Here is a 23,131-nt window from a genome sequence, read left to right as displayed (position 1 = left end):
CACTATATCTCCTTTTTGCTTCGTAGATTCACTTCAATGCATGCTTGCCTCTCACTCAACTAGCTTTCGATCTGGTACTGACAAGATGGTTAACCCACTTCAGTTCAAGGGTTACTTTTGCTTTCTAGTGACGCTCTCAATGTGCAAGGACGTACATACATGATGACTCTGTAGATCAATGTCATATCTGTGTTGCTCACCCTGCAATTGCAAAGGAAAGCAATATTAATATGAAAATTCTACAATGTTGTACCTCATTAACGTATTAGGCGCTCAACTAAAGGTTAATTAGGTCGATCAAAAACTAAGTCACTCACTCATATTCTTCAATCACTTAGGCTCTGTTTGGGATTGTTTTGCTTTAAAAAAAAATCAGCTGTTGTTCAAAATTTTAGATTTTATTGTGTTTGGTAAATAAATAAAACACAACTTTAATTGGAAGTTATAAGTCATTGGCATGAGACTTTAGAAGCAGCTCAGAGGTTGCTTTTAGAAACTGATATAGATCAAAACACACTCTGCAGTTGTTTTATGTATTGACAACACTTTTAAAAATATTATTTACCAAACACGAAACTGTTTTAATTCACAGCTGATTATTCTCACAACACAGAAGCAGCAGTTTTTTTTAAAAAAGTCACAGTACTCCCAAACTAGTCCTTAATAATAAAGTGAACACTACTCTATTCATTAAACATTTAAAAATGTATTATAAAAACAAAAATATAAAGATAGTCTTTAATGAAACGATCAAATAATTAAGAAAATCCAATATTACATATTTGGGTGATGTCATGTGCATAATAAACAACTCCTTACCCTAATGTCTTACCTTTTCATTGAAAAATGACATCACCTTATTAAACTAGTACATGTATCAACACATAATTTAGCGGCCGAACCATCTTCAGATTCCTAGTGATCCGACAACACCATTATAGACCTCGAAGTAAAAAAATGTAATAGCCAGCTAAATCTATGACGGTAAATGTGCAAAGTGCAATCAACATTCCATGAGAACGTGTTATTAGTTACCAACAAAAACACATGTGACCAGGTTCCTGTTCGAAGTGGCATGAAATGAAATGCAGATTAAGGAAACGGCTCGTCGTTATACAAGAGTCAACAGTGTCCACTGTGAACAGAAACAGAGAGTAGGAGTAACCACTGCAACTGGTTTAGTGATTTTTGCCTAGTTGGGTGTGCTCCCCAACCTAGGTTCGAATCTCGAAGCTGTCAAAGTGGCCAGGTGCACAGTTAGAGCATTTCACATGCACCGAAGGGGTTTATTTTGGGTGGAAATTATTCTATGCACCGACGGTGCAAGTGACCCACTCAACCCTTATAAAATAATCTCAACCCTTGATATTTATTATCAACTTTATTTTTAATAAACAAAAAGTGTATTTAATGCAATCTAACCATTTATTTGTGTTGGTGCAAGTGCACGGCGGTGCTCTGAATATTCCATCTATTTTGGGCCTAAGAAGCCTTCCAAAAAAAAAAAGAGTAGGAGTGTAGAGACACAGCAGGAGTAGTACTGGTTCTGATTTCTGAACAAAGAATCAGAAGCAGAATCAGAAGGACGATGAGACCTGAAATCGTGTTGTTTGGAGACTCGATAACAGAGCGGTCCTTCCAATCAGGAGGCTGGGGTGCCGCTCTTGCTGACACCTATTCTCGCAAGGTCTGGTCTTTTGTCACTTTCTATTTTCAAAGATTCAAACTTTACCGATTAAATTCAAATGCCTGCTGTGATGTTGCTGATGATTAACAGGCTGATGTCAAAGTTCGTGGCTATGGTGGGTACAACACCAGATGGGCGCTGTTCTTGTTGCATCAGATCTTTCCTCTGGTGCGTGTTCCTTTAATATTTGGTTGTGCTAATTCAAATGGGTTTTTGGTTTCTTTCTGTATTATGTTGATTACATGTCTTATTGTGCATTTGGCATTAGAATGTTTGCATCTTTGATTTTGTATTGCCTATGCCTAGTATGTAGTTATGTACATTGCGTAATTGGTGCTGTGATAGAGAGAAAGAGAGAGACTTGTTTGTTTCCTGTGGTGTTGTTAGTTCATGAAGCTCAACTTAAATTAGATCTTGGATTAAAGAGTATTAACATAGGACTAGATGGTGTTGTATTGATAGTTGAAGAGGTCTGTATAGCATGCTAGAGAAGAAGCCTCCCAAAATTAGTATCTGATAATATCGTTGACGAATTCAAGTTACCGTTTTGATTCCATCCCTATTACGTGGTGACAGGATATGAATATGCAGGATTCGTGTTCATTTTAAGACATTTGCAAATGTGATCATATAACACTACTATGAATATGCAGGATTCTTGTTCATTTTTAGACATTTGCAAATGTGATCATATAACACTACTATGAATATGCAGGATTCCAGAAAACCTCCTGCTGCTGCCACAATTTTCTTTGGGGCCAATGATGCAGCTATTTTGGGGAGAACAAGTGAACGGCAACATGTTCCTCTTGAAGAGTTCAAGGAGAATCTCAGAAAAATTGTTCTCCATTTGAAGGTTCAAGTTGTTGACCTTTAATACTTCAATGGCATTTTCAGATTTTTAAATTCAGTGTATATGCTTGTTGTCTAATAGATGTTATTATAGAATTATGGCAGGCACCATTCATTTCAGTTATTTGAACTTGGTACATGATAGTTTCGTCACATTTCACAAGTTGGTAGTTCACTGCATTTGGTCGCTTATCACTTCCCATAAATTTAGGGTCGTGATTCCCAAAATGTTCTCATGCAGTCCATACATGTTCTTGTAAGCGGGATCTATTTTCAGGGTTCTTTGTCCCAAATCTCATTTTATATAGGGATTTTGATTGCAGGAGTGCAGTCCCACAATTCTGATTGTGCTTATCACTCCACCACCTGTGGATGAGGAAGGGCGTAATGAATATGCACGGTATTCTTCTAACTACAAAATTCACTACACACAGTCACAAACATAACCATGTTTATGTGATTGCTACCTTCACTAAATTCATGGTGGCATCTCCACCTTCCACTTCTACTATCTACACCATCGTATTGCCATTGTCCACCCCAGCTCTCCGCTCAGTTCTTTTGCTGCTCTACCAGGACATCACCACCATCCCCGTTTTTCCCTGCTCAATCTCCACCCACTCCTAATAAGTACTTCCATTTCTGCATCATGGGTGTGATCATCATTACCGCTTCTCCACCATGCCATTTATCAATGTCTGGTAATTGGTAATTGGTTTCTACAGATCTTTGTATGGTGAGGATGCTAGGAAACTGCCAGAAAGGACAAATGAAGCAGCAGAAGTTTATGCAAAGAAGTGCCTTGAGCTAGCTGAGGAAATGGGTATCCGCTCCATCAATCTTTGGTCCAAGTTGCAGGAAACAGAGGGTTGGCAGAAGAAATTTCTAAGGTTTGTCATCTTTGAACCTTTAATTATCAAGTTTCTCGAACAATTCAACACTAATGTGATACCATCCAGAATTTTACCCTTGCAATGAAGCAATGTGAATCTGTTTCAGTGTTTCACACCTTTTACACTGCCCCAATAGTCAGATCAAGTTTAATTCAATCCATGGGATGTCATAGCAGACTCTGATTAGTTAGGTTGATCAAAACTGGGATCTATATTACACTTGGGTGTTGCACTATAATTTAGTCCTAGAAACTATTTTAGTTGCATGTGCCAAAATGTTCACCCGTGGAAAGACTGAAGATTTTTCTGAATTTGTATGTTCTCCATTACAGCGACGGGTTGCACCTAACACCAGAAGGCAATGCTGTAGTCCTCCAAGAAGTTGTAAGAGTTTTCAAGGAAGCATGGTTTTCTGCTGACGAAATGCCTTATGATTTTCCTCACCACTCAGTAATTGATGGGAAGAGCCCTGAGAAAGCTTTTGAGCAAAGATGCATATAATAGATTTTTATTTCATAAATCAAAGTATCAAACTCTCCACCACATACTGGATTGTAATAATTGTATACCCCAAAATACGCTGACTTATTTGGTGATTGCACCATACAGATTATGTCTCCGTCTTTTATTTTTCTGTAACCCCAAAATATGTACAACATAACTCCAGCTGAAACTTTTGCTGTATGTTAGCAATTAATTCATTTTGAATGACCATACTGTGATTTATATCAGTTTTATTACAATCCTCTGTGTTTGTTGACTGAGTATATAGTATATACACATCCGACAGGGAAATTCCTGAAAACTTTTTATGTTCTATGTTGCTCAATAATCTTCATAATGAATATGACTACTGTGTTTATATCGCCTTAGTTAGACGATGTCTCTTTTGCTTTATAATTTTTTTCGAAATTGAAATCGTGTGCTTCATAGATTTGGTTGTGCATCTCTTTTTCAAGCATTTGCCTCTGGCCTTTTGGCGCTGACATTGCTATGCTTGTTCTTGAAGGACTTGTAAGCTCGCATTCATGCCAAACTCCTATTACTGTTCTGTTTTATATTTTTCATTAAGCGATGATACTCCTGAGTTTAATTGGTGAATTTACTCGATAACAGTTTCCATTACAAGGCGCTAAAATACTTGACGTTAGGTAAACATTCATCTTAATGGTGGTGTTTAAATCTCAAGTACTTGACACTCCTTTATTGTGTTTCATTACTTGCGACCAATTTTTACCATAAATTGATTCTTACTAACGATAAATTAACTTCATTAATGAGGAGTAGAAAACAATCGAGTGCTACTCGTTGTACCACACTTCCTACTTACATTTCTTATCACCTCTCTAATCGACGTAGATTTTATGACAAATGTGGTAAATTAATATAGTATCAATGATTTTATTTAGAATAATTTATTCTCAAATTTGACTATACGCTAAATATTGACCCCAAGTAGAATACATAACGCCATAAAAAAAACACTTAATTAAGTAGTGTCACTATGTACAACATAACTCCCGTTGAAACTTTTGTTGTATGTCAGCAATTAATTCATTTTGAATGACCATACTGTAATTAATTAAGTAGTGTCACTATCAAGTAGTATCACTATGTACAACATAACTCCAGCTGAAACTTTTGCTGTATGTCAGCAATTAATTCATTTTGAATGACTATACTGTGATTTATATCAGTTTTATTACAACCCTCTGTGTTTGTTGACTGAGTATATAGTATATACACATCCGACGGGGAAACTCCTGAAAACTTTTTATGTTCTATGTCGCTCAATAATCTTCATAATGAATATGACCAATGTGTTTATATCGCCTTAGTTAGATGATGCCTCTTTTGCTTTATAATTTTTTTCGAAATTGAAATCGTGTGCTTCATGGATTTGGTTGTGCATCTCTTTTTCAAGCATTTGCCTCTGGCCTTTTGGTGCTGACATTGCTATGCTTGTTCTTGAAGGGCTTGTAAGCTTGCATTCATGTCAAACTCCTATAAATGTTTTGTTTTATACTTTTCATTAAGCGATGATACTCCTGAGTTTAATTGGTGAATTTACTCGATAACAGTTTCCATTACAAGGCACTAAAATGCTTGACGTTAGGTAAACATTCATCTTAATGGTGGTGTTTAAATCTCAAGTACTTGACATTCCTTTATTGTGTTTCATTACTTGCGACCAATTTTTACCATAAATTGATTCTTACTAACGATAAATTAACTTCATTAATGAGGAGTAGAAAACAATCGAGTGCTACTCGTTGTACCACACTTCCTACTTACATTTCTTAACACCTCTCTAATCGACGTAAATTTTATGACAAATGTGGTAAATTAATATGGTATCAATGGTTTTATTTAAAATAATTTATTCTCAAAGTTGACCATATGTTAAATATTGACCCCAAGTAGAATACATAACGCCATAAAAAAACACTTAATTAACTTAATTAATTGGTTTTAATTGCAGTTTGGACCACAAATATTCAGATAAACCATAAAAACAATGGAGTCAAAATTCTTGTCCAAATCAGAGCTAATTAAGCTCCCCTGACCATTGATGAGCAATCAATGGCCATGATCAATGTCCTTCCAACAAATATTCTTGATTGACCAAAATAAATGCCTTCTAAGTCTTTACCTATTAAGCAAAGAGAGCACAAATGTAACACAAAGCACCCAAACCAATAGTCACCCATTTCTCTCCTAGTACTAAAAAGTCCTTAATTTCTCTATGGAGATTAACAAGCTAAGAGAAAACCTGGCCTCCCAAATCCCATTACTAGTGCCAGAGAACAACAGCTACATGATGAAACCCCACAACATGAAAGATGAGTTCATCCCATTTGAAGCTTCTTCTTCCTCAAAGGGTTACCTTCAAGATTTTCACCATCTTGATAATCAGTTTCATCAATATGCTAATGGGTCCTCATCAAATCCCATGTTTGGGGTCCAAAATCCATGTTTTGAACCTTATTACAATGACAACAATGCCTACACTTGTGACCAAGGCTCACCCACAGATGTAAATTTCTATGAGTGCAAGCCTCTAAACATTGCAGACAATTTGGGACATGGTCAAGTCTTGGACAACTTCCAAAGCTTGAATTTCCCACATCCCAGATCAAATTCCATTGGTCACATGATGGGGATTTCTCATAGGAGTGGTACTAATTTCCTGCCCTTGACAAATTCCCAGGACATTAAGCCTATGAGCTTTGTGGCACCAGATGAAGTCTCTTGCATCAACTCAGAAAATGGTTACTACAAAAGAGCTGGGATCAATCATAAGGGTACTAGTAGATTGTCTACAATAGCAAGGGCAGGGTCAACTTTTAAGGGTCGGAAGAAGAACAATGTGGTCAAGGGTCAATGGACAATTGACGAAGATAGGTACAATATTTAGTGAATGTATGCTTCCATTTTCACTAGCTAGTTTTACATAATAATATGTTAGGATGTGTACCTAATAAGTGTATATTTCTCTATGTTTTTGTGTATAAACAGGGTGTTGATTCAGCTGGTTGCACAGTATGGGGTAAGAAAGTGGTCACATATTGCTCAGATGTTGCCGGGAAGGATTGGCAAGCAGTGTAGAGAGAGATGGCATAACCATCTCAGGCCTGATATCAAGGTACGTAGTTTTGATTGAACCAAAAAAAATCTATCTAATTGAGCCTAATAACTAGCTTGATTTTTGTCTGGATTAATCTCGAGTTGAAATGCAACTTTAGACTATTTTGTTGAGTTTTGCTTATAAAAAAAATAGTTAGAAGATGTTCGATAAAATGTCTCAATGAAATGTGGAGACTTGTAACTTTGGTGGTTAAGAACATTAATTTTTTGAGATATGAGATTTTAAGTTCGAATCCTTACATTCTCAATAAGTTATGAGGAGCGCATTATCTTATGATTCAAGTAAATATGATCCCACCACACCAATCACATCACTAATAAAAAAAAATATAGAGCCACTCTTGTATGAAGAAAGTTGGGTGGTGTTGAAATAGTTCCAGGGTTTTTTATTTTCTGGTTTCAGAAACTAGTTTTCCTATATGCAGAAGGACACATGGAGTGAGGAGGAAGACAAGATACTGATTCAAGCTCATGCAGAGATAGGGAACAAGTGGGCAGAGATTGCAAAGAGACTTCCCGGAAGGACTGAAAACTCCATCAAAAACCACTGGAATGCAACCAAAAGGAGACAATATTCGAAGCGAAAATGCCGCTCCAAGTACCCCAGAGGCTCTCTTCTTCAGGATTACATCAAGAGTTTGAACTTGGACGCGTCACCAAACACCGGCCGCCAGAGAAAAAATAACAACAACAACAACAACAACAACAGTAGCAATAGTTCACCGGCTGATCACAACAATGCCAGTACTGCCAGCACCAAAGTTCAGTCACAAATCAATGTGGGGTTCAATAGTGAGAGTGATAGCAGGTTGGTTCCGAACTATGAGTTCAGTGAGGAGGACCCGGATTTTTGTTTCGATGAGAACATGTTTCAAGAGGGCTGCAGCATTGATTCTCTGCTTGATGACATTCCTTGTGCTACGGATTTCGGCGAGAATGGTAATGATTTTGATGGGAAAATGATGGTTTCATCAGATCATGAGCCTTTTTCTGTTCATGATGAGAAGAATTTCGAGGTGTTGGCTATGCAAGTGGATTTGGGTTCTGCAGTGATGGAGAGTACTGAAGTGAAGAAGGAGCTGGACTTGGTGGAGATGATGTCTCAAGTCAATGAAGCCGATGATGCCTAGCTCTTGATATATTGTAGCTATATACACTTTGAGAACATTACATACACACACATATAGAAAAAGCTTTTACAGGTCTTGGTTAATCTGGATGATTTTCATCTTAATTTAGAAATTTATGTGGGTTACATGAAGATGATAGCAATAAAATAAGTTTTGAGTCGTTACTTGCTTCTCAATAAAAAGAATCTTACTTAGCTGGGTTTCACGTGCAACTCTTGCTTCATTTTAGTTTTACTATAGAAAATCAACTTCAACTTTGTAATCACTCTAGGTAGTTGGTGACTCTGGCAATGTCATTATGTCGGGGACTTTTGTAACAAAAGTAACAGTTGAAAATTTGTTAGGTCAAATCATCGTACTAAATTTTTCCTAATGTAAAAAAGAAAATTATAATTTGAATTTTCAAGGGATTACAATTTTGCCTATATCAAAGAAACTAAAATCGCTACAAAATCAAATATGTGTTGTCGTATCAATACTGTTCATCTGTAAAATCATTTGCTATAAAATTCTCCTTTCTGAAAAATGTGTCACAAAATAGCGGACAGAAAATTCTGAAACAAATCTCACATTTTCAAATAAAATGAAGCAATAAGACTGAGAGGAGTGCATTTAAATCAAATTGCATTTTAATAGTCTATTGATAACAAAAGTAACAGCTGAAAATTTATTAGGTCAAATCATCGTATTAAACTTTTCCTCATGTCAAAAGAAAATTATAACTTGAATTTTCAAGGAGTTATAATTTGACCTATATCAAAGAAATTAGGATCGCTACAAAATCAAACGTGTTGTCGTATGAATATCATCCCTCTGTAAAAGCATTTGCTATACAACTCGTGTCTCTAAAAATTGTATTACAAACCTGTGGACTGAAAATTATCACATGTTCAAAGAAAATGAAGCAATGAGAGTATGAGACGGAAAGGAGTGCAATTTGAAAGTCTAATGATAACTTTAGATGAAGAATGCATACAACTAAACCAAAAGTCGTGGTAATGTGTAACGTCTCCTGTAGTCTCGAGTCTCAAACATTTTCATTTCTCATCCTCCTCTGACAGTAAACGCTACAGAATTTAGAGCTGTATGCTTCAGTTTGCATGTATTACGGGATCATTTTGTCATCTTTAACTAGGATCCTTTTGAAAGGTCCTCTCAATCAGAAACAAACCATGACAGAATTTTCAGTCGTGATTCATTATATAAGAAAAATAAATTCTACATTCAGTCATGAATCTTAAAACCCTGGAAAATTTCGATTACAAGTAAAACCAAAAACTAAAGATGATGTGAAACATCATTTGGTCCACAAAAAATATCAAGAAGCCAAAAATTTAAAACTGAATGATTGGAGCCAAGCTAATTAGGTTCCGGCCTTCTATGAGGTTTGACCCTCTTTGAAATATGTTTCTTTCCACCAAAAAAGAAAAGTTCCAACTGCCTGATCTACAATTGAATTGAACATTTTTATCTAACTCCATCAAAGAACAAACTCTTGTCACAGTACTTCAAGCAGTCTTCGGCTTTGCCTTGATGCGCTTCACTCTTGAATACAAGAAAACTCCAGCAAGTGCAATCCCAGTTCCTGCATCATATAAAACCAAACATTATATACCTCCAAAACCTTAGAAGTTTGTTGTGGTAAAATTAAAAAGAAAATCAGGCGCATGTTAAAAATCCAACAAACATCAATTTAACACTTTTCGGGGATCAAGCACAAGCGATCTTACCAAGAGAATTAATAGGTGAGACAGGTGTTTTGAAGAAGATAACAGAGCTCACTATAACCACCACTCGCTTGACACAATTGCCGACAGAGTGAGTAACAGGTGATACCCTTTGCAATATCATATACGAAACCTGCATTGTTCACCAATAGTTTACTAGTCATCAGTTTTCATGAGTTAGATGGAGAAAATAACAAGCATTATGTCTTTCATCGATTCAGGAATATGTTAAATAGTTCAAATGAGATCAAACCCTTCTATCCATACCCTTTCTTCCATTTTGTGGACCCATACTATTAATCTCACATTCTTCATCAAGCCATCAAGGCATACAAAAATTATCTAATTTCTCATACAAGAGTGCTAGACCCCTTCTCATCTCCCTTTTCAGCACCCCCAAACAAAAGAACACGCAAAAATGTTGAAAATTTGAGTTCAGTGGACTAAAAGCAAAATAGAATTGAAAGACAAAATTTAGGAGCCAAAGATTAAAAAAAGAGAGTTAAAATGTCTGATAATTTGAGTTGACAACAGATTGAAAAGGATTGCATTAACTATAAACAGTTGAAAGTAGTGACTAATCTGAAGAATCACTATACTTGTTTCGTCATGAAAGTCATGGATTAGGACTTTCTCAGGACCTCAACATTAAAAATGAGTTGAATGCATCTCAAGACCAGAGCTCATGAGAAGTGCTAGGAAAATTGATAACATAAGAAATACAGCTAATTAAACTGCAGAACAGAAACAACGCTAACCTGCTGATATGCATGGAAGCAGAGTGCAGCAATAAGAGACCTAGTATATAATTGTTTAACCCCCAATCCCTGTCATTGAAGATTAAAATTGATTAGTTTTCAGTAAAGTCTACAATGAATCTGTAACAACAGTTAGCTCCTGAAAATTACTTACAGCAGATGTCATGGCCGCTGGAGTAAATTTCACCCCTTCCAAGAAGATGGCCACAGGGGTCAACAAGAAAAAGGACATGACTGTTATTATCGAGAAGAGTGTAATGTTGTCCATAGATTCCTGCACAAAACAAACCTCTGGTTATGCCAATTGCCACTTCAGAGAAAAGCATAAACCGCCAGAAAAAACGAAAAAGGAGAGCAAGATGAAAAGCAAATACATCTCTAATTATTTGTCCAAGTTCCATACCAATCCAACATTTATAACTCCTTACTCCTACCATAATTTATAGTTATTCATGACATGAATATGGAAAATGAACATTACCTCATTCTTAACCATGACCTTTTTGCTGAGGACATTGCGAGATTGATTTGTCAAATTGGAAGCCATAGCACTCCAGAATCCAGCCCTGTTCACACAGAAAGCAAAAAAGTTAAATATCAATGTACATCTCTATCTTTGATTTATCCATCAAATCTATATGCTCTCTGGTTTATTGTCCTTTTTTTATGTTTTTTTTGCATTAATGAAATATATGTTGTAATATCTTACCAGTTAAATGAGGCCTCAGTAACTGATGCCAGTCCCACTCCACCAACAATTGGAATCAGGGAAGCAACCACCCAAGGAGTAGGTATCTATAAAAGCATGAAGTTACAAACAATGAAATAAGACAAATTATTGGAAATTAACTGAAATAGAATCCATGAAATGCTACTACAATAGTGTTTTCATGCTGGATTCTGAATCATTCAAATTTTGTACTTTAGAATTGCAAATTTGAAAGCAATCAATTTTACAGAATTTAGAATTGTAAGAATGCAGTCAATGTACACATAGAAAAACTGAGCGATGAGATTTCAATCCGGTATATGGTTGTGCATTCAGACAGATAATGGAGCAATGAGTTTTAAAAATCCTTACCTCACCGAGAAACATGGCAGAGAGGATAACTGAGAAAAAGGGCTCACTAGCCTTGATCGTGTGAGTGAATGATACAGCCACTTTCCCAAGACTCATATTAGTAAAAAGGTTACCCAAAGTGTGAACGATGGCCAGTGGCAGAATTGCTGCGAGCTGTCAGTAAGTTGTTCAAAAAGTAAGGATCACTTAATAAGTTAATAGAGAACTCACTACAATAATCCACAAACATTAGACACTTAGACCTAAGCAAACTAGGAGATACCTGTGCCCCGCTGATTTTTGGCTTCTTGTAGAGATTCAAACCCCACATGAGCAGAACAACAACAGTCCCAACAGCAAATTGTATTCCAGTAACAGTTGCTGGGTACGGGAACACCTTCAAGACCTGTGAATAAGTTTCTTTAGTCATGCTACATGAATTGCAGGCATCCAAATACAGCACACTTATGTTCAATTCATAACAAATACGGAAAGAGTATCAAATCTTTGTAATCACCTTTGAACAAAACAAAACACTCTGCATTTTCAATCACACTTGCAGTTATCCAGTAGTAAATCAAATCTACCTTTTTCATCTTCTTTCATTTTTCACTTTTTATCGAGCAATAAATATCTAAAAGCTACTAAACTTTACTGGAAATCTAACAACCAACCCTCACGGTTTCAATTCCAAAGCGAACAACGTTCATTCACCACATACAAACAAGTGAAAAATCCACATTTCCAAAACGAATTACAAACAAAAGCACCGGGACGCTACCTGCTTGTTATAGATGTTGAAGTAGATGTTGAACAGGTACCAGAGGCCGAACAACGACCCGAGCTCCAGAGTCTTGAACAAACTGCTCTTCGGCTCGGCGGTCTCGCCGGAGCTCTCGGCAGCAGCCGCGACCTCAAAACGGCTCCGATCGAGGGCCGGAGAGGTCCAGGGCCTGAGCTTGAAGTCATCGGAGGATACGGACCAGGATCGGCGGGAGAGAGAGGCGGAGAGGGCGTCATTGGTGGAGGAGGTGAGAGCGGTGCCAGGCTTGAGGGAGGCGGAGACACGTGTGGGAGCGAATCTGAGGGTGGAGGTTTGGGCGGAGAGGCGGCGAGACTTAAGGAGAGGGAGAGACGGCGAGAAAGTGAAGGCGGCGGTCTGCATTTTCGAGGCTCAGACGTCGAGATCTGAGCGCCGGAGAGAGGGAGAGAGAGAGAGAACTCAGAGAAGGGCCTCGAAGAGTCCGTCGAGGCAGAGAGAGAGAGGTTGGTTGGCTGGGTTGGTGGAGCGAAGTGTGTATTTGTAAAAATGGAAAATGGGGAATTTAAAATATTTGGAAAAAAAAAATTGGCAGGGAGTATCTATATTTATATATTTTACGGGGTCGAATCTGAAATTCCGAAAGGTCGGATATTCTTGTGCGCTGCTCTGCATTACAGTTTACAGGGACTGCTTTTCTATTTCGTCCCTGCATTTCTTCATTTTTCCTTCAAATGTTCTGTTTTTTTTTTCTTTTAGAATGAACCTTCAAATGTTCTTGGACCGTAATGTTCACCTTATTCATTGAGAAAATAATGCCTATTACATTTAAATTTATATATAATAATAATTAAAAAATAATTATTTCAAATACTGATTTTTATTTTTCCGACGGTCAATCTAAATTCAAGGATGATCGAATAAAATATCTCGAGTGTTTATATATTATTGAGATTTTTGAATTACAATGAAAAAAATCAATTCTCTTTAAAATTAATTAGTAATAAAGTAATAATCAACATGAGCAAATTGTCGTGATACCGAAATTGTATTTTGGTTAAAATGTACTAATAGTTCGAGTACGTAAATGACAACAGTCATGGGTGAAATTTGACTCAAACCAAAATCAGTCTCAAATACTATGCCTCTTTATTGTAAATCGTACACAGTCAAAGTTAGTCTCAATTCATCCACTAATGTTTCATGTATATATTATTGAAAATATGTGATAAGTATCTCGGTTTACAAGTAATTTCTTAAAGTGTTTTACGTGACCTCTAAAAATGATTGTAATTTTGTGGACCATTGTCCATAGTCTAAATTTAGGATGTTTAATAAATCAAGAAATTGCACCCAAAGTAGAAGAAAACACACCGAGGATCAAAATGCCATAGTGATCAAAATGTAGAGGCCAAAATTGAAATCCGGCCGGGTGATGATTCATTTGTGGGTCGGTAAACGGGCATTTCTTTTAATTTTTTTATATTTGGGTTTGCCTTGAGAATAAAGAATCTTGTGGGGTCTGTAATTGACCCTCTGGTGGGAGGTCAGGCGGGCGGCTAGGAAAATTGGATTTGATCTCCCTTCTTCCTTTCCTTGCTTGCTTACTTCCCATTTGTGTGTGGAAAAGTCGTTTCCAACAACCGTGAGTGGGATTTATATACCAATCTGTCATACGGATCACCAACTTGTTCGAATTCTTAATCACTGGGATCGTGATGGTGGTGAGATTTGAATCACAAGGCTCTTGCTATTTGTGGGTTTATCATTCATCTCTATGGAAAGTGTCAAAATCAACAAAATCAAACTGACCCTATTTTCCACTTAGTTGAGATTAGTATAAACAGAGTAATATAAAAACTATGTCATTACATGTCGATGCTCAGTGAGTCAGATCAATCACGACAGTCGGATCATTTTGAGACATAATAGATGGATGAGTTTAGCAAGAAATATTCTAAAGGTCCCTTGATTCATGAAAAATACTTTGATTTTTTGTGTTTGTATCCATCTCATGGATGAGTTTAGGTACAAGATTTGAAATGAAATATATATAGGTAATCTTAAGAAATTATATAATTATGTATCAAAATAATGACTATACAATGAATCTAGACTAAGTTGACTACTGAGAAATACAAGTTAAATAAGAGGTGTAGAAGATACGATTAAGGCGGTTTAACATCTTATTTGAATCTAAAATAACTTTGATTATCTATTATAGATGATGATTTACCTCTAGTTGATTCAATTAGCGTAATATACTTTGTTGGAGCCCTACATTTAACGCAAAAAGTTAATGAACTTATATAATATGTAATCCCCCCATATCTACATGAACGTAGTTGATAAAATCATGATTTAAAGGAGGTGATTACCAATCAAACCAAGTCATGGTAAGAGAAAATTAATAAGACCTGGCGCTCTGCTAGGTTTGAGAACCACCTCTTGCGGCGGCTTCTAGTATCTCCCTATTGCTTGTTAATGGTGGTCATGGCGGCCTCTAGGCTGCTTATTCTTTTTCTTCTTGCTTTGGTTAGCGATGGTTTTGTGATGGTGTCGGGTTTTGGTGATACTTCTGCGGATGCGGGTAGTGCAACCAGGGTTGACGGCGCTAATCGTGTGGTGTGCTCGGTGATAACCCGAGTTGTCTTTGGCCGAGATGGGGTCTCGGTTGCTCGGATTGCAGCATGGATGAAGGAGCCTGGAGATCTGAGTGCTTCGTGTGCTTGGTTCTGGATCGTGGTCGTGGGCGATGAGACCAGATTGGGTGTGCCCGACTCTTGGGCAGATTTGACGGCGGTGGGCATTGCACTGGGGGAGTTATCGAACTTGTACTCCCTTGATGTGGATGGTGTTGGTGGCTTGAATGTTGGTCGCAGTATGTGCGGCAGCAGCAGGGGCAGGTACCACGACGGGGGTGGTTATTCTAGTGCTGCAAGTGCCATTTGTGGCGGTGCTGATCCGGAGACTCAGGTGTGTGGCGGCTCAAAGGCTAGGGCTTTAGGTGGGTTGAGTGTTTGGGCTCTAAACAAGTTGTTGGCCCTTTGGATCGTGGGCTGGACTCTCTTGTCTAGGGCCTGGGCTGGTCTAGAATTGGAGGTGCAAGGTGGGGGCTCACCTTTTACTTCTATTATTGTTTAAATTTTGTTAGGTCGCAAATAACATATTCTCTGAGGGTTCATTTTACTATTTACTTCGGAGGATGTTTGATCTTTGTTTGAAATAAAGGTGTGTTATTTTCCGTAAAAGGTGGGTGTACTCGGGGTGGCCTGGGGCTTGTTCGTGTTATAAAATAGGTGTTTAGGGTTCCCTAAAGAACGATTCTTTCTGTCGACCACATAGGAGTGTTTCATTTTTGTACTGCTTGTTGAATATATATAATGAGTTGACCTCTTTTCATCAAAAAAATGGTAAGAGCAAATTAATTATAATTATATATTTTAAAAGAAACAAAACTGTTTGTATTAATTTAACACTATTTTAAGGATAGATTTTTGCAACTAATATCATCTACGGGCATATTTAAAAAATTATTGTTCAACATGCAGTTTGTATTTTGTTTTTGTACCAATAAATTATTATTGCAAATTACTTTCATATTGTATATATCTTTTATAATTTAGTCTTGACACTCGTACGTTTCAAATCCTAGTTCTGCCCTTACACACTCTCATTTTAAAATATAGGGTTAAATACTGTTTACTTCTTGTACTTTCACGAAAAAAACAGTTCATGCCCCTATTTTTTAATTTCACACGTTTACTCCTTCATCTTTTAATTTAAGACCAATAGGTCCATTCCGTCTAATTTTTTCAGTTAAATAACTGATGCGGTTATCCTTTCCACGTCAAAATGTCTCATATACTCCTCAATTTTTTTTAATTAATTAATTTTTTCCCCCTCTCTCTCTCTCTCTCTCTCTCTCTCTTTTCCCTTCTGCTTTCTCTTCCACCACCGATAAGATTGGGTGGATCCTAAGCCAAAACGAAATCCTCACCAGATGTATCCTTGTATTCTTTCACACTTCTTTTGTTTACAACTAGCTGATTCGTGTTTAATAATTTAGTGAAGGAACAAATTGGCTAGGAACACTAAGCAACACAAAGTCAGAACTTATAATCTGTCAAAAACCACAGCACAACAAAAAATTCATGTCTACTTGTTTCGAATTCAACCAAACAACACCATTTCAAGCTTAGTAACTCAAAATTTCAATCACATCAGCAAATTTAAACAACTAGTAATTGAGGCTCCATATATCATCTCAAGAACTATTCAAAATCAACAGCCATATGAATTCGAAAAACTTGATTCCAAAATCAGGTATAGACCGAGCGAGACAGCTTCGATCCACGCACAGAACCAACCCACCTTTAGCAGCACTTTCCTCGTTGAAATACAAGTCTTCTGTGACCTGAAGGGGAGGAGGCTAAGCGTGAAGAGGACGGTGTCGTCGTCGAAGCTGCGGTTGAAGAGTACGACCGGGCCGGTGGTGCAGGAGAATTAACCGCAGCCAATAGACGAGGACGATCATGAAGATCGGGTGCCATAAGAGGTTGAGGAAGACGATGAAGAGCACAACTCCGCCACCATCGAACTCACTGAGTGGGATCAGACCCAAAAAAAAGAAAGAAAAAAAAAGGAATTTGTTTATGGAGAGAGAGAAGAGAGGAAAAAGACATTTTTACCCTTGATTTAACGTCAAAATTAGACGGAAACTTAACCGATAGACCTATTGGTTCATAATTGAGAGTTCAAAGAGTAAAGTCAGTAAACATGTCAAATTAGAATGTGAGAGACTGAAATATGTTTTCAGTAAAAATTCAGGGAATAAACAATATTTAGCCCTAAAATATAATAGAGAACATAATGAACTAATTAGTGTAATGATGAGTCCTTGAATACTACAGGAAAAAAGGGGAAGCTCAAATCAAACTATCAATGGTGCTCCAAGGACATTGCATGATGAAAGACACACCCTAGTTTAAAACGAAAATGAAACACGTACAGCTTGTCATAACTCGTAGTCTATACACATAAATTGTAATTATTCTTACGTGGAGCTAAAGATGCAAAACTCTGATAGTTACTAATATTAATACTATGTCACACCAAACGTAACATACTAGATTGATATTCGTTCTCCCTTATCTAGCAATTGGACACAAATTCAATCACGATACAATCAATTCACACTATCATGAACACAACCGATCAAAGAAAAAGAAATGAACTGATCACTCCCATTTTTTGGGTCTCGTATTGCCGCTTTAAGTAGAAAATAAACATAGGGTATTCACTTCAAAAAAAAAAAAAAATTCAGTTTACTACCCTGTGGTTTGCACTTAACATCATGTTAGTCGTTCATCTTTCAATTTCATTAGCAACACCCTCGTGCTTTCAATTTTGATCAATCGTATCCAAAATTTACTGAGACATACAAATGATCCATTAAGTGATGCCGTGGCAGTGACAAATTGATTGTGTGAGCCCAATTGAAGGGCTAAAATGGACATTTAATATTTTTTTTTGGGGTGGGGAGAGAGAGGTAGGGTAGACCTTCATGGCTTTGCTCTCTAGCATCCAAATCCATACCGCCCTTCTCCTCTCTTTTTTCGGCACCCGAATCTGCATAATACCAACACTCAGATTGGCAAATGCCTTGGCGTCATAGGAATCACTTCCCTTATTCAAATTGGATCCCACCGCCGGCGGTTCTCGGTTATCTTCTACCAATTTATCAAAGATATCCTTATCCGTACCCTCCACCTGAAACAAAGGAGGATTTGAAGCCATCTACCCTATTCCCAGCAATAAAATCAAAAATTCAACCCTTCAAATCCCTATAAAATTTACAAAACGCTTCAAAATTAGAGTTAGAATCCTCCAAAACAAAAAACCTGAGATTCATAACCCGAAACCTCAAATCCCTATGAAGTCGGATTCGGATCCGGACATCCTCAACCTCATCGTCACGTTGCTTTTCGACGTTGGCTGTCGGTGCGACAATCTATCATATAGCGGGAAGCTTCTAATGTAGAGCGACCTGGACAAGCTCATTGCCAAGCTAAATCCTGAAGTGGTAGATCTGGTCAACCTCTAACAGAATCGGCTCAACAACGTCGGGTCGGATCAGCTCAAACTTTGGGTTTCTGAAATGGTGGGCCAGGCTCTCTTTCCGATCTGATTCTGGAATCGAGTCATGGAGGAGCAGGGAAGATAGCGAGGATGCTAGCTCTGGGTTTGAAAAGGGGAAGGCGGTGAAGAAGAGGGTGGCGATGGCGATGTCAATGAGGACGAAGAGGATGCGCTGCTCGCAAAGCATGTAGCGGATTGGGTTGGTCTATGAGTTTCAAGTTTTGTTTTGCGGGGGTAATTTGAGAATAGGGGTGTATTTCAGTTCTTCTTCAGTGTGGGTGTGGTGGCTGGGTTCTATGAACTAACTAATCAGGGTCCATAGCTTCAAAAACTACTCGATGTAGATCGGAGTTCAAAACTGGCCCCTAAAATGGAGTGAAATGTCCATTCAACCCTTTAAATGGGCCCACGCGATCAATTTGTCACTGCCACGTCATCACTTAACAGATCATTTGGATGTCTCAACAAATTTTAGACACGGTTGATCAAAATTGAAAACACGAGGGTGCTGCTAATGAAATTGAAAGGGAAATGACTAACATATTACAGGGTAGTAAACTGAAATTTTTCCAAGAAATATTTACCCAAAAACAGAACAGAAGAACGAGATACGTGTAGCCTCTTGTTCCATAATAAGCAAAAATCCCCCACTCCATCAATCTGCAGCTCAGACGCACAGCACCTCACAAGTGGCCTTAACAAAATATCCCACACTTTCCCTAACCCCAAAACTACCCTCAGTGCTGTCCTAACTGTACTTAATGAGGCTCTAAATCTTAGGAAGGGCAATTCAGTCCTTTCAACCTTTAATTACGGATAACGGATTAGCCCTAATACAGAATTACGTTATATCCCGCAAATCACGCACGTGCGAGCATTCCGCTTCCTATTACCACCGCTCTCTCAATTTTCGCTCCAAATTGGAAACCCCCCTCCCTCTCTCCTCCATTTGGCTCCCTATAAAAACCCTGTGGATAAAATCTTCCAAAATTTTCAGACCAAAACCCGGAGAGGATTAAGCAATTATGCATTCGCTGAGCTTCAAGGTTTCCACTGACTACTGCGGTAGGTGTTGTTTTCCGGGTCCGGGAAGGGTTGCGGAGTCGGAGGTCCGGCCCAGACAGGTCCGGTTCGGGTTTAGGGATTTCGGGAGAGGCGTTAGGGTTGCGGCGTGTGCTTCCGAGTCGGAGAGGAACGGGAGTAATGGCTGGAGCGGCAGCCGGAGTTCGAGTCCGACTCCGGGCCCGGGTCCGAGACCGAGTTCGTTTCTGTCTCGGAGCCAGACGTATGCTTTGTTGAAGCAGCAAATGGAGGTTGCTGCGAAATCTGAGGTTAGTGAATTTCGAATTGGCAACCAAACGCATTTTGAAATTTTGGTGTGTGTTGAGGTCTGGTTTGAATTGTAGGATTACGAAGAGGCGGCGAGGATACGTGACTCGCTGAAGAGGTTAGAGAAGGAAGAGCCGGTTTTGTGGCTCCGGAGGTTGATAAAGGAGGCCGTGGCGGAAGAGAGGTTTGAGGTAGTTTATTTCTTTGCAATTGTGTTTTATGCGTCAGCAATTGAGCTCTAGAATGTTGAATTTGTTTCGAAAGTTTGTGCTGATTATGGTGACATTGGATTCATTTTGAAACTGTATGATTATGTGGTCAGGATGCGGCTAATTTTCGAGATGAACTCAAGGAAATTGCGCCTCACTCTTTTCTGAAATGTTCAAGTGACGCAACGACCTTGGTAGGAGAATGTAAAGTTATTGTGTTCTTTTACAGCATTTCTTGCTTGGTGTTTTATTAGCTATTATTATAATCTGTCATATCTGCTTGTGTTTGGAACGCTATTGTTCATTTTCTCTTCCACATTGTTGAATTTGTTACTCTTAGCATTTTATCGTGACCGGCCCATCATGATAAATGTGAAATGTGGACATCTTGAATTTTGGTGGAGAATCGCGCAAGCTAATTGATGATCTGAAGTGAGGTTTTTGTTTCTTCAGGGCATCCGGGTTCAAGTAAGGAGTGTGTACATAGAGGGTCGAAGTCAGCCTTCAAAGGGGCAACACTTCTTTGCATATAGAATAAGAATTACCAATAACTCCGACCACCCTGTTCAACTTCTTAGAAGGCATTGGATCGTCACTGATGCCAATGGAAAATCCGAGAATGTGTGGTTAGTTAAATTTCATTTTCCATGCTACCTCTTATTTTCAATTTGGTCCTATCAGTTAATTATGATTTTTTTTTTCGTTCTTTTTAACCAATATCTCATTGTTTTTCCTCTTCATCGTAGGGGAATTGGTGTTATCGGTCAGCAACCAGTGATTCTTCCTCAGACTAGTTTTGAATACTCATCTGCATGCCCCTTAAGCACTCCTACCGGTAGAATGGTAAGATTTGACGCTTCTCTTGTTTTTTGTTCTTTGATGGAAATCTATGTGATTATTATATTTTCATGGTAAAAGGATACAACTATAAATACCAGAGCTCCCATTTTCTCTAATATGGTTTCTTTAAATTTGATACTCTTATCATTTGCAGAATCACTTTAAAATGAGTTCCGCTAAACTTTAGACAAATATTTCAAAAGAAAATCCTCTATAGCCTGAGAAACTAACTAATGACAATGTTGTATTTCCGATGTGAAAATTTCTCAAATTGTGTCCAAGAGTGCATAAATATAAATTGGATAGAATACTGAGATGCGACCTACCACCTAGTGCTGTATGCATCACACTACGTACTGATATTCTCTAGTTTCAGGCATATGTATCACGCATAGTAAGGATCTTTTGACATCCATCAAGTCATCTATAGGTGTAAACATCATCCAGACTAATTCAGCATGCTGCTTATATAAGCAGACTCAAAGATTGGTTGGGTTGCCCTTAGGTTAAAACCTATCATTTTCATGTTCCCTTTTGTTCAATAGACGGAACAATCAGAGTTCACTCTATCAATGTTCTTTCCATCGTAGTTCCCAACAAATTTGAATCTGTTCTCCTTTGAATTAAAATGCTCTTATGTTCTTTTTGGATTTGTGTATCTAGATATTTGAGTTCTTAGTGTAAACAGTTCAATGTGATTTTAGAAGAATTTTTGTGCAGTAGAGAAATCCAAATGTGAATTTCATTGTTTGGAATAGAAGTTCAAACCCAATGCGACCTTAAAAAGTTGGTATGTTGATTTTGGTTTGTGTACAATGCAGGAAGGTGACTTTGAGATGAAACACATCAATAGGTTAAGTTCACAATCGTTTAACGTGGCTATTGCCCCATTTTCCCTCTCCATATTAGGAGACGATGATACCTTCTGAATTCTGAGAAGTGTGGTGTGGCACCATTCGGGTAGGCAGGGGAATTTTGTAAACAAAATTCAACATTCTATTTTTTGTATTCAGCTAGCTGTTAAGTGTACAAAGCATTTCAGATTTTGGGGAGTAAGGTGTTATATAGTATAGTTTTGGTATACAAAATTATGAGAAAGCTAACTTTGTAAAGATGAATGTATAGGTTTTGTAACAGTTTTGAATGAAATCTGTACATATTCTCAGTAGCCTTTGATGGATCATGGATGTGTTTTGGAATTCAAACTCAGCATGGTAATAGCTAATTAGTAGGCCTTATGATATTTCGATGATTAGTCACTGGCGTCTCGTTGTTATCTTGCTTTAGAAGGTCTTGTACCGTGTGTATGAACTCAATGCTCTAACAATCTTCTTTTAAAGTTTTCAGAATCATGTCTGTAATGATTAGTGTTAAAAGCGAGGTTACAGTCCCAAGGCCCAAGTTATCACTGTCCTAAAAATTCAACCCATTTAGTCTGTGTTTGGTTTTTTGTATCTGATTTGCATCTTGTTTTCATGTCATCCTAATTGAGAATTCAAATTGCACTTTTTTCTCTCATTTCATGGGAAAGATGAGTTAGGGATTGACTTCCCCTTCGACATCTGTGTAGCATCTCTGTTTGTTATAGACATGGTTTTTTGGTTGAAGAAAGAGTTGCTTATGAAATGATAGTACCGATGACTTGTGGAAATCTCAGACTTGTCTTATGAGTTATGACCTTTCAGAAGAATTACTAGTTAAGCATAGTTTTAGTTACTGGCTTTTGGAATGCTTCATTTGTCCTCTGGAGGCACTGCGAGAGATGAAAGAAATATTACTATTGTAACTTATAGGTTTGTTAGAATTTGGATGGTCTCCTTATCTTGGCAATCTATGGTGTTTCATCTGAAAACACACATAGTTGCTAGCTACTAGCTAGTGTGATTCAACATCTATAAATATGCTTCTTGTTTTTGTTTTAGGAAATGATTCTATAGGACCAAGGTTTGTGGGGCATGCTCTTTAAGTCTTTTTTATTTTTATTTTTATTTTTATATTTTTATGACAATGCTCTTTAAGTCTTTATTTTTTTCAAGATACAAGTGATGCAGCCAAGTGTCTCTACCCAAGTCCCATATTCTTTAATTTTATGATACA

General features: G+C 37.7%; 4 protein-coding genes across 4 annotated transcripts; 3 read left to right on the top strand and 1 right to left on the bottom strand.

Annotated features, from left to right (window-relative positions):
- The first annotated feature begins 1,504 nt into the window (after positions 1-1,504).
- On the top strand, positions 1,505-4,175 carry LOC112179371 (GDSL esterase/lipase At5g62930). Its single transcript, XM_024317769.2, has 6 exons — positions 1,505-1,687; positions 1,778-1,855; positions 2,403-2,543; positions 2,863-2,939; positions 3,265-3,429; positions 3,765-4,175. The coding sequence occupies exons 1-6, from the start codon at positions 1,589-1,591 to the stop codon at positions 3,931-3,933; spliced, it is 729 nt and encodes a 242-aa protein (XP_024173537.1). The 5' UTR covers positions 1,505-1,588; the 3' UTR covers positions 3,934-4,175.
- A 2,003-nt stretch (positions 4,176-6,178) lies between these two features.
- On the top strand, positions 6,179-8,210 carry LOC112177406 (transcription factor MYB98). Its single transcript, XM_024315699.1, has 3 exons — positions 6,179-6,837; positions 6,952-7,078; positions 7,506-8,210. The coding sequence occupies exons 1-3, from the start codon at positions 6,179-6,181 to the stop codon at positions 8,208-8,210; spliced, it is 1,491 nt and encodes a 496-aa protein (XP_024171467.1).
- Positions 8,211-9,383: 1,173 nt separating this feature from the next.
- LOC112180080 (triose phosphate/phosphate translocator, non-green plastid, chloroplastic) lies at positions 9,384-13,079 on the bottom strand. The gene is made up of 9 exons (XM_024318595.2): positions 12,537-13,079; positions 12,039-12,161; positions 11,777-11,929; positions 11,405-11,490; positions 11,177-11,261; positions 10,850-10,969; positions 10,696-10,764; positions 9,941-10,070; positions 9,384-9,795 (listed from the first exon to the last, which is right to left on the bottom strand). Exons 1-9 carry the CDS (start codon positions 12,918-12,920, stop codon positions 9,719-9,721), a joined length of 1,227 nt encoding a protein of 408 aa, XP_024174363.1. The 5' UTR covers positions 12,921-13,079; the 3' UTR covers positions 9,384-9,718.
- Positions 13,080-19,539: 6,460 nt separating this feature from the next.
- LOC112178913 lies at positions 19,540-22,202 on the top strand. The gene is made up of 6 exons (XM_024317184.2): positions 19,540-19,987; positions 20,063-20,176; positions 20,308-20,388; positions 20,648-20,820; positions 20,941-21,037; positions 21,856-22,202. The coding sequence occupies exons 1-6, from the start codon at positions 19,682-19,684 to the stop codon at positions 21,961-21,963; spliced, it is 879 nt and encodes a 292-aa protein (XP_024172952.1). The 5' UTR covers positions 19,540-19,681; the 3' UTR covers positions 21,964-22,202.
- The last annotated feature ends 929 nt before the right edge of the window (positions 22,203-23,131 follow it).

Source organism: Rosa chinensis, chromosome 7 (assembly GCF_002994745.2).
Source record: "Rosa chinensis cultivar Old Blush chromosome 7, RchiOBHm-V2, whole genome shotgun sequence".
Lineage (NCBI taxonomy): Eukaryota > Viridiplantae > Streptophyta > Magnoliopsida > Rosales > Rosaceae > Rosa > Rosa chinensis.
This window is presented reverse-complemented; position numbering and strand designations above follow the sequence as displayed.

Coding starts and splice junctions, on each gene's coding strand:
- LOC112179371 (XM_024317769.2), top strand. CDS start 1,589: ATGAGACCTGAAATCGTGTTGTTTGGAGACTCGATAACAGAGCGGTCC. Junction 1,688..1,777: donor CTGACACCTATTCTCGCAAG/GTCTGGTCTTTT, acceptor GATGATTAACAG/GCTGATGTCAAAGTTCGTGG. Junction 2,544..2,862: donor AAATTGTTCTCCATTTGAAG/GTTCAAGTTGTT, acceptor TTTTGATTGCAG/GAGTGCAGTCCCACAATTCT.
- LOC112177406 (XM_024315699.1), top strand. CDS start 6,179: ATGGAGATTAACAAGCTAAGAGAAAACCTGGCCTCCCAAATCCCATTA. Junction 6,838..6,951: donor TGGACAATTGACGAAGATAG/GTACAATATTTA, acceptor GTGTATAAACAG/GGTGTTGATTCAGCTGGTTG. Junction 7,079..7,505: donor ATCTCAGGCCTGATATCAAG/GTACGTAGTTTT, acceptor TCCTATATGCAG/AAGGACACATGGAGTGAGGA.
- LOC112180080 (XM_024318595.2), bottom strand. CDS start 12,920: ATGCAGACCGCCGCCTTCACTTTCTCGCCGTCTCTCCCTCTCCTTAAG. Junction 11,491..11,776: donor CTGCCATGTTTCTCGGTGAG/GTAAGGATTTTT, acceptor ATGCTTTTATAG/ATACCTACTCCTTGGGTGGT. Junction 10,071..10,695: donor GCTTCCATGCATATCAGCAG/GTTAGCGTTGTT, acceptor TGAACAATGCAG/GTTTCGTATATGATATTGCA.
- LOC112178913 (XM_024317184.2), top strand. CDS start 19,682: ATGCATTCGCTGAGCTTCAAGGTTTCCACTGACTACTGCGGTAGGTGT. Junction 19,988..20,062: donor AGGTTGCTGCGAAATCTGAG/GTTAGTGAATTT, acceptor TTTGAATTGTAG/GATTACGAAGAGGCGGCGAG. Junction 20,177..20,307: donor TGGCGGAAGAGAGGTTTGAG/GTAGTTTATTTC, acceptor TTATGTGGTCAG/GATGCGGCTAATTTTCGAGA.